This window comes from Nesoenas mayeri (genome assembly GCF_963082525.1).
Source record: "Nesoenas mayeri genome assembly, chromosome: 3".
Lineage (NCBI taxonomy): Eukaryota > Metazoa > Chordata > Aves > Columbiformes > Columbidae > Nesoenas > Nesoenas mayeri.
The window spans coordinates 3,305,126-3,322,278 of NC_137544.1; the positions used below are offsets into that span (position 1 = coordinate 3,305,126).

Consider the following 17,153-nt stretch of genomic DNA (forward strand, 5'->3'; position numbering starts at 1 on the left):
GGGGGGTAGTGCAGTGCCCAAGTAACTCTGGCATCACCTTTGTCCCCCCCTCCCACCCTTGGCCACACACGGATCACTCAGAATATCCCCTGGTCCTTTATTCAGCTGATGAAACTGTTTGATTCAACAATATCAGCCTAAACCCATTCAAAATTGTCCAAAATAAAGAGGAACGGCGTATTATAGCTTTAAGTAAGCTGCTGCAGGGGGTATTTCTAAACCCAGATTTTACTTGCCAAATTTAGACCCCAGAAGCAACGGATCACCTTGACACTCTTTTTTTTATTCCCCTAATCTTGGCTAGAGCTTATGAAACAACAAAACTCCTCTTACCTTTCGCAAACTTCATATAATGGACACGTTTCTTGGAAGATTTGGATTTTTCTTCGAGACTGAAGGTCTTCTTCTGATTATTCGCTGGGGGCTCTAAAAACAAACCAAACCAGGTTCAATCACCAAATTCAAACATCAGTGTATTTAACTTTCTTGCTCAAAACCAAGTCTCAACAACTTACCACAATATATTACTGAAGAAAACACACTAAGTTTTGTCCGAGACATGTTACTGCTCCATTTTCTTTTTTGCCACATCCCCTTCCTTTCCCATTTCCAATCTAATGTAATTTGAAAAGGCAGGTACAAGGCAAAGTCAAATTTAGCACCGTTTCTACGGTAAGAAAAGAATAATAGGCCTGGGTTTATTGTGCTGTTTGTTACAAAATATGTCCAGTATCGAAGTCTGAGAAAGATTTAAGAAATAGCACAGACTAAAATACTGAACCTGACTGGGTAGAAGGAAAATATCACACAGAGAGGCTTTCCACTTTAAATCCCAGGTTCACTCCAGAGTTGTTTGGGAGGATGTTCGCTCACCCAGGTCAAAACCATGTGAAGGATTAGTGTGACTGTTTAATGGAAGAGATATCAAGCTCTTGTGCTGTGGCAGGTTAATTTACTGGTACAGACTCTTTGCATCCTGCTAATTTCAAATCAATTCTCAGAAGGAGGAAGCTGCTGTGTGGTTAATAACTACTTTATTAGTCCTGCCCTGAAAAGAAACAGGCACCACAGATTCTCCGCTCTGTCAATCTAAAAAACGCTACTCTGGTGTATTTGTTTCTTCCCAGTAGCAACTGGGATGGGAAGGGAAATCAACCCATAGCCCGAGGCCAAGCTGAGTCACCTTTCTCATATGATCCCACCCCTGAAAGCTCTGCAGACCAAGTTTTTTCTGACACTTCACTGTTTGATAGATAGTGACACCTGAGGATAGAGCCACTGACCTAAAGGTGAAATCCGCAGCCTGGAGAGTGACAGCGGACGACCAAAAAGCAGCCTGAGATCTACTCTTCATTTACAAACTAAGTCCTAAAGAGAAGAGGAAGGACTAACAAACCCAGTTTTAACCAGAGTTCGCAATCAAGTCGAAAATTCTTAATAAAAAGGGTCTATGGGGAAAGGAAGCACCACAACTAAAGTATCTTGAGCAGAGATGAGGCACTTTTGAGTGCTCTCCAGTCCGCTCGTACTGAAAGGAACATTATACAGCAAAGGATTTCCACAGGGTTTCCTCCTCTGCTTTGCTCTTCCAGTGAAAGGGGCAGCAGCTCCGCCTTGTGCCTTCGAGGGGGAATTTCACTACTGAGACGTGCTGGCACTTGCAATGAACAGGTAGGTACATCCCCGTGTCCTCTGGTGACTGGTAAATCCCCTGACAAACCGAGCAAGCACTGCTGGAATATTAATGTGCTTTTTAAAGCAATTTAGTTATAGCAATAAAGCCACGCATCATTTCTACAGCAAACCTGATATAGATGAATATTCTAAAGCACGTTACAGACACAGCCAGTGTGTCATTGCCTCATTTTATGAACAGGAAAGGGACAGTCAACATCACTTAGTGTTGTAGCAAAAGAGCCAAGAATCAAAACTTCTCACTGGGTGCTCAGCTAGTAAAAAAACAAAATAAAAAGAAAGCCCAAACCATGCACATGAAGGATATTTGAATGTTGGCAAACGAACCACCATAGGGCCCTTCCGTTCCGATCTCTAATTGCAATCCAACTCTGGCAATGCCACCAGTTGTTTAAGAACAATGAAGTTTTTCAGCTGACTTTTAATGCAATTTGGAACTGGATGATGGCCAATAATGTAACACTCGATCCTGTAGCGCAGCTGCAGGCAGAGTTATCTGGATGAGTTTTGCCAGCTTAAATGATTGCCAAAAAAACAAGTTTCAGAGCAATGCTTGCAGTCTGCAAAATCACCCAATGCGATTTTGACTGGGAATTTTCAACGCGCACCCAAATTTGTCCTCTGTGATTGAAAACGCTTCTCCCAGCTATTAAAAAGATCAAGGAAAAACAACTAAAACAAGGAGAAACATGATTTTCAGGGGCCACTTTGCATTGGATGACCTGGGGAACGCTGCGCAGCTTTAGGAAGGAGCAGCCTTGCTCAATGAACCTATTTCTGTGCTGACTCACGGTGTCCTTGGGCAAGTCGTTTCAGCTCTCTGCTCACCAGCTTGCAGCTTTCCCACCAGTTCCACCTAACTGATCTTCCCAGGGCTCAAGTTGGAACTTGGGCATGAGTTATAAAGGTAAAAAGGAACCTTTGGAATTTCCCTACAATACGCTCTTCTACCTCTCGAGTGCTTCTACTACAGCACCTAGCGCTGTGTGGCCTCAGACCATGACCAGGGCTCCAACACACAAGGGTAACTTGTAATTCAACAAATTTAACAAAAAAAAAAATTAAGTAACAAGGAATTAAAAAAATACCTGCATCAGCTTCAGAATTTTAATCCTGGTTTACTAATATTAGAAACAAAGTTTGATTCTTCTTGCTAACTCATTTTCCTCTTTCTGCGTTTCCTCTCCTAGAAAATGTTCTGTGCTCAGATGTTAAGAATAAATGAATGAATGAATGAATGAATGAATGAATAGTTGCTAAATTCACACAGTTGGTAATTCTGCCACCAGCAGCACATGGACAGGCTGCTGTGTCCAAATAAGCCCCTTGGTTTAACAACACTCCACAGAGAGTTATTTAGATACACGATCAGTTTAAACTTGAGACACATATCAGTCTAACTAGAGGAGAAATTATAAACCCTTTGATGTGCATGACTCTTTCTGTAAGCTCACACACACCAGTTTAGCGCAACTTCGCTTTTACAAATCACGGTCAAGCTGTACAAGGCTTTTTGAAATCAAAAGACTTTATAAATAGCCCTTTTGGGAAAGTTGTGCAGTTTCCCCACTTGTGGGCTCTACATCAGGGCTACAAAAAATGCCATTATACCACACTCCAAACAGATGCATAACTCTGAGTCAAAAGCTAAGAAGCAGCTCTCTGAGGACAGGAAAATAGGTATTTAAGAAAGCACCAGAGTGCAGAAGCCAGGTGGGACAGTTATTTGTAAAAGGAAGGCAAATGCATTGCAATGGTGAATGAGTGTGTCATGAGCCTTCATGCTGGCTCTGGTTGCTTTAAAAAGAAACAAGTGCTGCTGTAGTATATCCCAGCAAAAGGTCCCTTGTATTGCGGTCCTGGATAAAATAAACGAGTTCAAGATTCTATGTTTGCTTTCCCCAAAAAAAAAGCGTTTAATAGAGACCGAGAGCAAAATAGGTCCACCAAGATCTACACATCCAGGTGGACAAACCTGATCGTGGTCATGGATGGCAACACGTCCTTCAGCTCCTACTGATTTTGGGAGAGAAGGGGAAGAAGGAGTTGTCAGCCCCACCAAGCTGATTATCAGCAGCCCAAAGGATTAGGCCTCAGCTAGGCTTTTAAGACAAAGAACTGAAACTCCAGCTTCCAGCATCTGATTGAGAAAAACATGAACCTACCTGTTTTACCCTGTCCGTGGCAATCGTTCAGTTCAGCCAGAAGCTGGTTGAAGTCATCCTGATGAGCAATCCAGTTGTCCTGTAAACATCACCCACATGAATACAAGGCGAGTTTTGAGAGCTAGCAGAAGCTTTGCTAAAACAGATGCTAAGCCTCCACACTCTAAGAAATAACTTCATTGCAAATACTCAATCTTTGTTGGTGGGAGGGATCCCGAGCAGCTCCACAGGTGGCAATGCTAACAACAGCTCGCTACGGTCACTTCAAAGTGTAGAAGTGATAAGGGTTGTGTTTGTAAGTCCTTAAACAATACTGAGCTGCTCCCGGCTCTGCGTGTCCCCCATCTGTGCAAGATGTTTTCAAAAGCAGGCAGGAAATACTAGTGTGATTTTCTTTTTTCCCAGCAACAAAGTTATTTAAGACGTTGATTATGAGACAAGCAACTTTAGGGTCACATTTTGCTCTGCCTGTGTACCTGAACTCCAGTCACTAAAGGGACTGTATCAGGAAGAAGGACAGAAAGCATAAAGCCAAGCTGGGTAGAAGACATAGGGAGGAAATAAGTATTTCAGTAATTTGTTTGGAAGCAAACAAACAAACAAACCAACCAAAAAAACCTCATGCTGAACAGCCTTCACTGTAACTCTTCCAAGCAGGTACTTACTCCTAAAGCACTCAGAACTGAACTCCAAGCCAAGAGTTTCTGCAGAGTTGTTCACATAGGTATGTGCTGCCACCAGGTGTGACAACAGATTTCCCCAACGTCCCACTACAAACATTGTGCCTTAGTAGAAATGGGAGACATTTCCTTACCTGGGTCTAGTGCTCACCTCGTGATTGACAGTTGCTCCTAACCCCAGCATGTTGTTTTTCACCTGAACCTTGATATGTTCTGTATTTCCTTGTTCCTGAGCTCCAAGACCCTAATGAGGATTTAAGGGTAAAAATGGATTTTACAGTGGTGACTACGCCAACTAGAGCTCTTTTACTGTAAGAGAATTTGCAATGAAATACAGCAAGAAACCACAACTTACTATTTATTTGCAAGTGAATTCATTCAGAGGCATTAGCACATATGAGATATTAAAGTTTTTTTAATTTACTACTTAAGCCTCCAGCAAAGTATTATAAACACTAAAACAGCAACAACATTAGGTAGTTGGGTGAGTAATCAGGAAGCCACCTGACACTCCCAGGCAAGTCCAAAGTGCTTATCATTTTAAAACAAGACGCTACACAAGAAGAACATGCCTCTCACCAAAAATACCTCCGTCATTGGGAAAGCAGCTGCGTGGTGGCTGTAAAATAGATGCCACATGGAATAGAATGTACAATACAGAACGAAGTTAAATGGGAGGGAAGGTGGTGGTGGGGAGGATCACACTGGAGCTAGCAGGACATGAAGAACTTCTTCCATCTCATTCACACTCATAATTTGATGAAGATATTGAGATGGGTTCGCTTATCCTAAAAACCATCATCATCCAAATCCAGGAAGCAATCTTTAGGCCCAGTATTATCTTTCCTAATTGTATGGTCAGGAGACAAAAAGGCAAAGCATTTGGTATTCCAGGTATTTACTCACTTTTTCCCTAATCTGTCACCAGTAACAAATCACCACCCAAGTGTACGGACATCATAAATATGAACATGGTGGAGAGAAGCCCTGGAAATCGAATATTTGAAGCAATGAGGCATATTTCAAAAAGGCTGTTGCTGTTACAAATCCAGTAGAGTTTATTTAGTCAGTGGGGTGGAAAATTTGCCTTCAAACTTCTGCTAACCAAAAAGTATGGAAGCAAGCACGACACTTGGCTCCACATCCTGCTGTGACCCAATTCCAACCCAACTAATAACAGGACTAAGTGTAAGCAGCATAATTTCACTGCCCAGATGGGCTTTTGCCCATTAATTTGATCAAGCTAAGGTTCCATTTCTCTGAGTTTGTAGTAAAATGGAGACATAAAGCCTTCTCGTACAGCTATAACTGTCGTAAAGGAAGATCTGGCAGCTCAAGTAGGAAAATTATTGTGAAGAAGATGCAGGGGTATGACAGACAGAGAAGCTGGCTGCCCCAAATACAATCACAACATTTAACAGCATTTTTTTCTACTTTGGTTTACATATTTCTTTTGATCTTAGACACGTAAAACACCTACGCATATAATTTACTTAAAAAGTACTCAAGCTTCATTATATCTATCTATCTATCTATCTATCTGTAAGTACTCAAGCTCCATAAGCTCCATATATATAAGTTGGGGAATGACCTATTAGAGAGCAGCGTAGGGGAAAGGGACCTGGGGGTCCTGGGGACAGCAGGGTGACCATGAGCCAGCACTGGGCCCTTGTGGCCAGGAAGGCCAATGGTACCTGGGGTGGGTTAGAAGGGGGTGGTCAGTAGGTCAGAGAGGTTCTCCTGCCCCTCTGCTCTGCCCTGGGGAGACCACACCTGGAATCCTGTGTCCAGTTGTGGCCCCTCAGTTCCAGCAGGACAGGGAACTGCTGGAGAGAGTCCAGCGCAGCCACCAAGATGCTGAAGGGAGTGGAGCATCTCCCGTGTGAGGAAAGGCTGAGGGAGCTGGGGCTCTGGAGCTGGACAAGAGGACACTGAGGGGTGACCCCATTAATGTTTACAGATATCTAAAGGGTGAGTGTCAGGAGGATGGAGCCAGGCTCTTCTCGGTGACAACCAGTGACAGGACAAGGGGCAATGGGTACAAACTGGAACACAGGAGGTTCCACTTAAATTTGAGAAGAAACTTCTTCTCAGTGAGGGTGGCAGAGCCTGGCCCAGGCTGCCCAGGGGGGTTGTGGAGTCTCCTTCTGTGCAGACATTCCAACCCACCTGTACACCTTCCTGTGTAACCTCATCTGCTCCGGCAGGGGAATTGGACTAGACAATCCTTTGAGGTCCCTTCCAATCCCTGACATTCTGTGATTCTGTGATTTCAAAAGTCTGGTCTAAAGCCTATTGAAGTCAAGGCCAGATCCTCGACTTTGCCAGCCTTTGAATCTGGTACCACTGCTTGTTCCCTAAATTAGAGGCAGTTAGAAGCCAAATTTATAGGTGCTAACTGCAGGCCAACTGAGGCAACAGCAGGCTACACTAAAAAATCCAAGAATCCATTTCTTTTCCTAAGTTGTAATGCATTTAGGGAATTGAAAATGATCCTAATTTTATTCCTTTAAAAAAAAGACTAGGAGAGGAATTAAATAAATATAGCGGGGGGGTCTGTGTGCATTCACTTCATTAAACATGCTGTGGTGCAGATGCAAATCTCAGCTTTGCTGAGGCACCTTTGTGGAAGTTAAACTGCTTTTAAGAGGCAGCTGAGTAGTCTGCGGCTGTCTATGCTGACCTAGACATTATTCTTAGAGGTAGAAACCAGTCACCTCAACCCAGAAGTACAGGCTGGAGCCGGGAAGAAATATAGCTCACATAATGCTGCATTTTGGCCATCCAGAGAACAGATCAGAACTAACATTTAAAAACAGGTAAAAGATTAAAACAGGTTGTGGAGTTGCTTTAAGCAGGACCAAAAGCCAGACAGAGAACTGAGGGCATAAAGACAACTAAAGCCTTTAACCACCGTCTGATTTAAGGTGTCAACTCCTGCTCTTACTTGGAGACATTACCTTATCAAAACAAGCGGAGAAAACCCAGAAAGCAGGACAGGCATAAAATCACAGCATCCCAGACTGGTTGTGGTTGAAGGGACCTCTGGAGATCCCCCAGTCCAACCCAGCTGCTCACACAGGGTCACAGAGCAGATCACACAGGTGGGTCCAGGCGGTTTGAATGTCTCAGAGCAGGAGACTCCACACCCGCTCTGGGCAGCCTGGGCCAGGCTCTGGCACCTCCCAGCAAACAAGTTGCTGCTCATGTTCACATGGAGCCTCCTGTGTTTCAGTCTGTGCCCGTTGCCCCTCACCCTGGTGTTGGGCACCACTGAACAGAGTCTGGTCCATCCTCTTGACATCCACCCTGGAGATACTGATCACAACATTTATCAGATCCATCTTAGCTTCTCCAGCTCAACAGCCCCAGCTCTCTCAGTCTCTCCTCATCACAAAGATGCTCCAGACCCCTCAGCATCTTTGTGTCCCTCCGCTGGACTCCCTCCAGTAATTCCTTGTCCTTCTTCAACTGGGGAGCCCAGCACTGGACCCACAACTGCAGATGGGGCCTCCCCAGGGCAGAGCAGAGGGGGAGGAACAACCTCCCTGACCTGCTGCTCACACTCTTCCTCATGCACCCCAGGTCCCATTGGCCTCTTGGCCACAGGGCACATTGGTGACTCACGGTCACCCTGTTGTCCCCCACAACTCCCAGGTCCTTCTCTGCAGAGCTGCTTTCCAGCAGCTCAACCCCAACCTGTGCCGGTGCCTGGGGTTGTTCCTCCCCAGCTGCAGGACCCTGCACTTGTTCTTGTTGAACTTCATCAGGTTCTTTTCGGCCCAGTCAGGCCTGGCCAGGTCTCTCTGGATGGCAGCTCAGCCATTGCTGGGTCAGCCCTTCCTCCCAGTTTGGTCTCATCAGCAACACAAGGCACAAGCACCTTTTAAACAAACTGTAGAAATCTAAAATTGCTCAAATTCTCTGTGCACTTAGGAAAATAAATGAAATAAGCAATAACATAGCTGTTTTAAACACTAAGATCAAGAGTCCACCGGCAGTGTTCCACCTTTCAGTAGACAACTCTCCATTAGATCATACCTTTCCTTTGGACCAGCCCATCTTTTCCAGCATCTTCTGACCAAACTTGGAGTCATCCTTACTCCAAGCGCTGTTTCGTGGATCCACAGACCACTTCTGCTTTCTGCGGGCTGGAGTAGAAAGGAAAAAAATTCAAACAGGCTCTGTTCATGTTGTCACAGTGTTTTCAGTATTTTTTTTTCAATTCAATAAAAGTTCTTCATTAAAAAACAACAAACCAACAAAAAAATAACAAAACAGAATCTGTGCAGGATCAAACACATTCTGGAGGTATAAGTTTCCTAAACCTTATATTGCAAAAAAAAAGAATCCAGCAAAAATTTTAATTATTAATGTGAAGAATACCAAAGTAAAATTGCTATGGAAGTGTCATTTCCAAGGATGGGCTGCAATTCAGGGAAGGCTTTAAGGATTACCAGTTAGGTGTACAGGCCTAAATTCCATATTTATTCCAACTTATTTTTACAGAATCACAGAATGGACTGGGTTGGAAAAGACCTCAGAGATGATCAAGTCCAACCCTTGGTCCAACTCCAGTCCATTGACTAGATCATGGCACTAAGTGCCATGTCCAACCTCACTTTAAAAACCTCCAGGGACGGCGAGTCCAGCACCTCCCTGGGCAGCCATTCCAATGCCTGACCACTCTCTCTGCACAGAATTGCTTTCTAATAGCCAGCCTCAATTTCTCCTGGCAGAGTTGAAGCCCATGGCCCCTTGTCCTATTGCTGACTGCCTGGGAGAAGAGCCCAATCCCCACCTGGCTAGAACTGCCCTTCAGGTAGTTCTAGAGAGTGCTGAGCTCACCTCTAAGCCTCCTCTTCTCCAGACTAAGCAAGCCCAGCTCCCTCAGCCTCTCCTCTTATGTCTGGCTTCAACATGAAATCTATAGGGGGTGAGACCTCAGCACTGACTTTCCCAGTCCTGGACAATATCCACTGGCCAGCCTTCCTTTAAACCAATAGATATAAGTTTTTAATATTTGCCTTCATAACAAATGGCAACTCCAAAACCAAACATAAGTGACTAAGAGAAGCTGAATTACAGAACACAAACCAGTGGGATTTCAGCTTTTGGATATGCCACAGCGTGGTTTATTTGGAAACCTGAAAATCACCGGAAATTATTGCAGGTGTTAAGAGATCCAAAGGAGAATCGCGGCTCCTTTGTCTTGTGCCGAGTATTAAAAAAATGACAGTCCCCCAGGCCCACGTGCGTGCGTTTGCCTCTACCAGCAGGAATAACTTCATTGAAATCAAGGAAAAAACGCTAACACAGCTAACCGGTCCCTTTACGTGTGCACCTAAACAGGAAGACAACCTAAATAAACAAGACAAAGAATGGGAGACAGGAAGATTACAAACTTAATTAAATACGATGGGAAACGCCGGATCAAAACGGACCAGTTAAGCCAAGGCCACACAAAGTCAGTGAGAAGCCAAGTCCGCTGAGGCACATTCAACATCGTCATCCCTCAAATGCAACACTTAGTATTTGGGCCAGAGGGATGGAATATTACAGGGATGTTTGATTTATTTTTTGCCCAGTTTTGTTTCATTCTTAAAGATGAACTAATACTGTCAGAATGCATGATGGTTGCTCTTTTTTAACATACTTCCAAAGCTTTAAAGCTCAGAATAGGTGCTCTGTAGTAGCCCCCCAAAAATAATAGTCTGATAAAGAATTCCATAAAACAACAAACAGTCCATGAAGAAGATATTACAGTAGGTTAAATGACTGAGTAGTGCAAGAAGAATCGACACAGCCTTCGCTTGGCTCATGTCTCTACCAAAAAACAACTTATTTCCAACAGGCAGCCTTCAGAGAAGCATCTACTAAAAGCCCAGCCTGTGCTGCTAATAAAAGGTGGCAAAATACCCCTGTTCTGAGTTTAATCACCCAAGAAAATGAGGGTTCACTGCTGCCCCACTGAAAACAAAACCCCAGGCTCCCTTAATGAGGTGGCTCATTTCACTCATTTGTTGAGGGGTTTGAAACATGGAGCTCGGCATCTGGGACAATGAACGTGCTTTTAACTTGATGGAGTTCAACAAGGGCAAGTGCAGGGTCCTGCAGCTGGGGAGGAACAACCCCAGGCACCAGCACAGGTTGGGGTTGAGCTGCTGGAAAGCAGCTCTGCAGAGAAGGACCTGGGAGTTGTGGGGGACAACAGGGTGACCGTGAGTCACCAATGTGCCCTGTGGCCAAGAGGCCAATGGGATCTGGGGTGCATGAGGAAGAGTGTGAGCAGCAGGTCAGGGAGGTTGTTCCTCCCCCTCTGCTCTGCCCTGGGGAGGCCCCATCTGCAGCTGTGGGTCCAGTGCTGGGCTCCCCAGTTGAAGAAGGACAAGGAATTACTGGAGAGAGTCCAGAGAGGGACACAAAGATGCTGAGGGGTCTGGAGCATCTTTGTGATGAGGAGAGACTGAGAGAGCTGGGGCTGTTGAGCTGGAGAAGCTAAGATGGATCTGATCAACGTTGTGATCAATATCCCCTGGGTGGGTGTCAGAGGATGGACCAGACTCTGTTCAGTGGTGCCCAACACCAGGGTGAGGGGCAACGGGCACAGACTGAAACACAGGAGGCTCCATGTGAACATGAGCAGCAACTTGTTTGCTGGGAGGTGCCAGAGCCTGGCCCAGGCTGCCCAGAGCGGGTGTGGAGTCTCCTGCTCTGAGACATTCAAACCCACTTGGACCCACCTGTGTGATCTGCTCTGTGACCCTGTGTGAGCAGCTGGGTTGGACTAGGGGATCTACAGAGGTCCCTTCAACCCCAACCAGCCTAGGATTCTCCGATTTAACATCTTCCCTCACTCAAGGCGCAAATAATCTCTAAGGATCTGGGTTTCCAGTGCTTTGTGGGAGGGATGAATTAAAAAGCTATCAGGCTGGCAGCAAAGGAAAGTCCTATAAAAACATGGAATGCCTTGGTTGTTGCTTTTGTCCATAGCTGACAGTGAAAGAAACACCATAAAGACAATGAAAAGCATCAATTTAATAGAAGTTTTGCTGCCCAGCCAAGCAGCAGCCCTCTGTTTCAACCGTATTTCTTAATTTGTCCCTCTGTTTGAAATCTCTCGATGAACATCAGCTTCCCCTCACTCAGTCACCAAAAATTAAATGTTGTCTTTTTAAAAATCTAACAATAACAACAGTTTAATTATGCCAATGTTCTGTTATGCTCTCTGTAACTAGTTCCCCAGGTGGTGACTTTGCAAATCCCATCAATTCCATTCAGTGTAGCTCTTACAACTGTAAAGCCACTCTACATATGGAAGGATTTGTCTACACAGGAGAGTTAACCCCTGTCAACAGAATGTGTGAATTCAAATTAACTTCCAAATTGAGTTGTTTGATGTAGTTCAACTCATACACTTTAAAAGTTAATTTCTATTAATTTTCCTGAATATCTCTCTATAGAGAAGCCCTAAGATGTTTTATTCCCAGGAGGAGCCTGTAAAAAAACACAAGGGCAACTAAACCAGAGATTTCTCAAGCTTGAAGTTTTAAGAGACCTTTCCTTTCCCAATATTCTCAATCCAAGTATTTCAAACCTCTTAACTACCATTATTGGATTAATCCTTTGATTTCAGTCAGGTTAACATTGCCAAGTAAGACACAGGAAAATAAAGAAACTTGCCTACATCTTTAGAGAACTATTTAAGAAAGTCAGGAACAACTTCATGCTACATAGAACAACCATAAATTCACCTCTTGTCTCCAAGCAAACAACAAAAAAGACTGTTTAGTCAACAGTTTATCAGGAATGTTTGTTCAACCATGTCTTAAGAGCAAGAAAAGAAACAACATACTATATCTCAGCTAAAAAAAAATCAGCATAGAAATTAACACCAATCTTCTGGGCTGCTCAGAAAACGATGCTGGAAATGGTAACGCAACCCTGGGCACGCAGCACCATCTAGTGGAGAAAAATGTAGTTTCTGTAGATACTTCACCCAGATACTCCGTGATTTGAAAAATATTGAGTATTAAACTCTTTTATCAAGGCTCATTCTGTGCCTGGAGTCTGTGTTTAACTACCATTTCTGAAGTCCCTTATCAGATCGCACCCCAACTCTGGTGTCTGCCCACATAGGGTGAGAACATAAAAATAATAAACAGGTTACCTTTCTCTAACTATGAACCCCATTGTTAACACATTCATTTTTTGTTTATTTGTAAGTCTTTTTAACTTTAAATAAATTTTGGTTAACCATCTTATTGGTGGTTATCAGGAAAAAATGAAAGCTAAATCTTTGGCCATTTCTTCAATTGATACTTTTGTTTAAAATCCAAACTATGTAAGCACAGAATGATTGAGTTTGTCCTTTCTCAGTTTAGTTCACAGCATCACAAAAGGTGGGGCAATCTCTTGAGGTCATTTACTTCAACCCTTTGCTTAAGCAGGTTGTCTAGGACCATGTCCAGTCTGAATATCAGCACAGGCTGATATTCCACAGCCTCCCCAAGCACTTTGTTCCTCCTTCACAGTAAAAACAAGATGGAATTTCTTGTGTTTCAACTTGCAGTCACTGCTTCTTATCCACTAAGCAGTTACTTTAAGTCCCTGACACACATGCTTTCACAGCTGAAGTAAAACCAATTAACTCCCCCAACTTCTTCTTAGGATTAATATGAATAAGGGCAGCAGAACTTGATCTGGAACTGCAAACAAAAAGGTACGTGTGTAACACGGCTTCACACTTGTAACTGCAGCTGAAGGATGAATAAAGGGATAGAATTCTGCAAAAAGGGTTCTCAGCAACTATTTCATTTTTTAAGGCATCTGATTTTAGAATTTTCTATGTATAGAGGGCACATTAACACACAGGCCCAGGTTGCCCAGAGAGGTGGTGGATGCCCCATCCCTCCAAAAGAGAAGCAACAGAGCCATGCAAATCCATAACCAGGCACTGCAAACCTGACAGGGACTCACAGAATCAGAATGTTGTCCTGAGTTGGAAAGGACCCACAAGGATCATGGAGTCCAACTCCTGTCCTTGCACAGGACACCCCACAGTTCACACCGTGTGTCTGAGGACGTTGTCCAGTCTCTTCTTGAACTCTGTCAGGTTGGGGCTGTAATGCCTCCCTGGGGAGCCTGTTCAGTGTCCAGCAGCTCTGGGTGAAGAACCTTTTCCTCATGTCCAACCTAAACCTCTCCTGGCACATCTTCCTGATATTCACAGCTTTCAGAGAATGTCAGGGGTTGGAAGAGACCTGGAAAGCTCATCCAGTGCAATCCCCCCATGGAGCAGGAACACCCAGATGAGGTTACACAGGAAGGTGTCCAGGCGGGTTGGAATGTCTGCACAGAAGGAGACTCCACAACCCCCTGGGCAGCCTGGGCCAGGCTCTGCCACCCTCACCCCCAACAAGTTTCTTCTCATATCTAAGTGGAAGCTCCTGTGTTCCAGTTTGTACCCATTGCCCCTTGTCCTATCACTGGCTGTCACCAGAAGAGCCTGGCTCCATCCTCCTGACACTCCCCCTTTCCATATTGACCCCCATGAATGAGTTCCCCCTCAGTGTCCTCTTGTCCAGCTCCAGAGCCCCAGCTCCCTCAGCCTTTCCTCACACGGGAGATGCTCCACTCCCTTCAGCATCTTGGTGGCTGCGCTGGGCTCTCTCCAGCAGTTCCCTGTCCTGCTGGAACTGAGGGGCCACAACTGGACACAACATTCCAGGTGTGGTCTCCCCAGGGCAGAGCAGAGGGGCAGGAGAACCTCTCTGACCTACTGACCACCCCCTTCTAACCCACCCCAGGTACCATTGGCCTTCCTGGCCACAAGGGCCCAGTGCTGGCTCATGGTCACCCTGCTGTCCCCAGGACTTCCAGGTCCCTTTCCCCTACGCTGCTCTCCAACAGGTCATTCCCCAACTTACACTGGAACCTGGGGTTGTTCCTGCCCAGATTCAAGACTCTACACTTGCCTTTGTTCTATTTCATTAATTTTTTCCCTTGGGTTATATTGTTGGTCACCAGAGAGAAGAGCTCAGCCCTGCCCCTCCTGCTCCCCTTGTGATGAAGCTGCAGCACCATGAGCTCTCCCCTCAGTCTCCTCTTCTCCAGGCTGAACAAATCCAGTGACTTCAGCCGCTCCTCATGTGGCTTCCCCTCCAAACCCTTCACCAACTTCACAGCCTCTCCTGGACACTCTCCAGTTTTATACCCTCTTTACCCCGTGTCCCCAGCCCTGCACACAGCGCTCCAGGTGAGGCCAGAGCGGAGCGGGACTCTCCCCTCCCCGCCCGGCTGGCCACGCTGTGCTGGGCACGGGTCCCTCTGGGCTGCCAGGGACACCGGTGGCTCATGTTCAACCGGCCGCCGACCAGAACGGCAGAGAGGGCGGTGCGGAGGGCCCGAGGCAGCCCAGGCCGCCCCCCAGGACACCGGTTCGTCCCCCCGAACCCGCCCCGTTCTCAGGGACCCCCCGGCAGCTCGTCCCCACACTCACGCTCCGCCAGCATCGCCATCTTGGGGGCCTCCTTCCCGCCGCGGCGCGTGGCGAGGGAACGCCAGCCGTGCCCCCGCCTCTATGCCGCACAGCATAGGCGTCCAAATATATGCCTAATTTATAAAGTTCTAGAAGCACGGCCGCATAGCCGCCACCGTAGCAGGAATAGAGGGTGTAAAACTGCTGGAATTCTACTAAACATCTCAAAAGGCGTGTTGGGTTGTACACGGGCGACTCTCGCGCGTTTCTCGGCGGATGTGGGACAGGCAGTTTTGAGGGCAGCCGGAGAGCGAGCATAGGCAGCGCCCGGCTTATCCCGGGCGGTTCGGAGCCTCTGAAGCCGTCGAAGGCGTTACTAAGAGCGCTACTAAACCTGTTGTTAAACCCGCTGCGAGTGGGTGGCGGAGCCCCTTAGGGTATTTAACCATCCCCGCAGGGTGAACTTGGAGCGTTTGGAAGTGGTGGAAAGTGGGGGAACCACACACGCCTTGTGCGCTTCTGGTGATCACAGAATCACAGAATCAACTGGGTTGGAAAAGACATCAGAGGTCATCAAGTCCAACCCTTGGTCCAACTCCAGTCCATTGACTAGATCATGGCACTAAGTGCCATGTCCAACCTCACTTTAAAAACCTCCAGGGACGGCGAGTCCACCACCTCCCTGGGCAGCCATTCCAATGCCTGACCACTCTCTCTGTAAAGAATTTCTTCCTAATCTCCAGCCTCAATTTCCCCTGGCAGAGTTGAAGCCCATGGCCCCTTGTCCTATTGCTGATGCCTGGGAGAAGAGCCCAATCCCCACCTGGCTAGAACTGCCCTTCAGGTAGTTCTAGAGAGTGCTGAGCTCAGCTCTAAGCCTCCTCTTCTCCAGACTAAACAAGCCCAGCTCCCTCAGCCTCTCCCCATAGGGCTTGTGTTCAAGTCCCTTCCCCAGTCTTGTTGCTCTTCTCTGGATCTGCTCCAGCACTTCAATCTCTTTCCTGACCTGAGGGTCCCAGAACTGAACACAACACTCCAGGTGTGGCCTCCCCAACGCAGAGCACAGGGGAAGGATCACTGCTCTTGTCCTGCTGACCACGCTAGTTTTGATACAGGATAGGATACCGTTGGCCTTCTTGGCCACCTGGGCACACTGTTGGCTCATGTTGAGCTTCCAGTCAATTAGTCCCCCCAGGTCCCTTTCTGCCTGGCTGCTCTCCAGCCACTCTGTGCCCAGCCTGGAGCGCTGCAGGGGGTTGTTGTGGCCAAAGTGCAGCACCCGGCACTTGGCCTTGTTGAACTTCATCCCATTGGAATCAGCCCACTTTTCCAGTCTATCCAGATCCCTCTGCAGAGCCCTCCTGCCTTCCAGCAGGTTGACACACCCTCCCAACTTGGTGTCATCAGCAAATTTGCTGATGATGGTCTCAATCCCCTCATCTAAATCGTCAATAAAGATGTTAAACAGGACTGGACCCAACACTGACCCCACTGATAGAGCTGAACTTGTCACAGTCACCGGATGGTTTGGGTTGAAGGGACATCAAAGCTCATCCAGTGCCACCCCTGCCATGACAGGGACATCTGCACCAGCTCAGGTTGCTCAGAGCCCCGTCCAGCCTGGCCTGGGATGTCTGCAGGGATGGTTCATCCACCACCTCTCTGCCCAACCTGGGCCAGGCTCTCACCACCCTCATGGAGAAGAATTTCCTCCTTATGTGAGAAATGCAGTTGCGATTCGTGCTAAGACGTTTAATGTTTACAGATATAACCAAATGAAGCACGGGCTCTGAACCTGGAAAAAGGAAAAGGTGGTTAAGTTCTATGTAAAAAAGTTATGAGACTTGTTTATGAAGTTATATTGATAGAGGGAACTAACGTTTTAAGGGTTAACCAACCACATAATAAGGGTCTACTAACGAACTAACACTTTAAGCCACATAATGAGTTTAGAGCTGTATGTAACCAATTGTGGTAAGAAAGAAACAGAACCTCATCGAATGCCGAGATAAGAAGTTTTACAACACCAGCTGTAACCTTGAGGAGACAAGATAGCCAAGATTTACAGCAAAAAGAGGGCACCAGTCTGATTTCGGTGGACTTGGCAGCTTGGGTTCAAGCCAATTCATCATA

The 17,153-nt window shown here is 46.2% G+C and overlaps 1 protein-coding gene across 1 annotated transcript in view; it reads right to left on the bottom strand.

The window, feature by feature from the left end:
* The window catches only part of PINX1 (PIN2 (TERF1) interacting telomerase inhibitor 1), a gene marked incomplete at its 5' end in the record, with an annotated part of 72,553 nt that extends 57,493 nt beyond the window's left edge, over positions 1 to 15,060 (bottom strand). Inside the window, 5 exons of the mRNA XM_080342883.1 lie at positions 334 to 426; positions 3,861 to 3,939; positions 4,692 to 4,784; positions 8,582 to 8,691; positions 15,042 to 15,060. Of these exons, the coding sequence (XP_080199009.1) occupies positions 334 to 426; positions 3,861 to 3,939; positions 4,692 to 4,784; positions 8,582 to 8,691; positions 15,042 to 15,060 (394 nt within the window). The remainder of the gene's footprint in view (positions 1 to 333; positions 427 to 3,860; positions 3,940 to 4,691; positions 4,785 to 8,581; positions 8,692 to 15,041) is intronic.
* Positions 15,061 to 17,153: the final 2,093 nt, after the last annotated feature.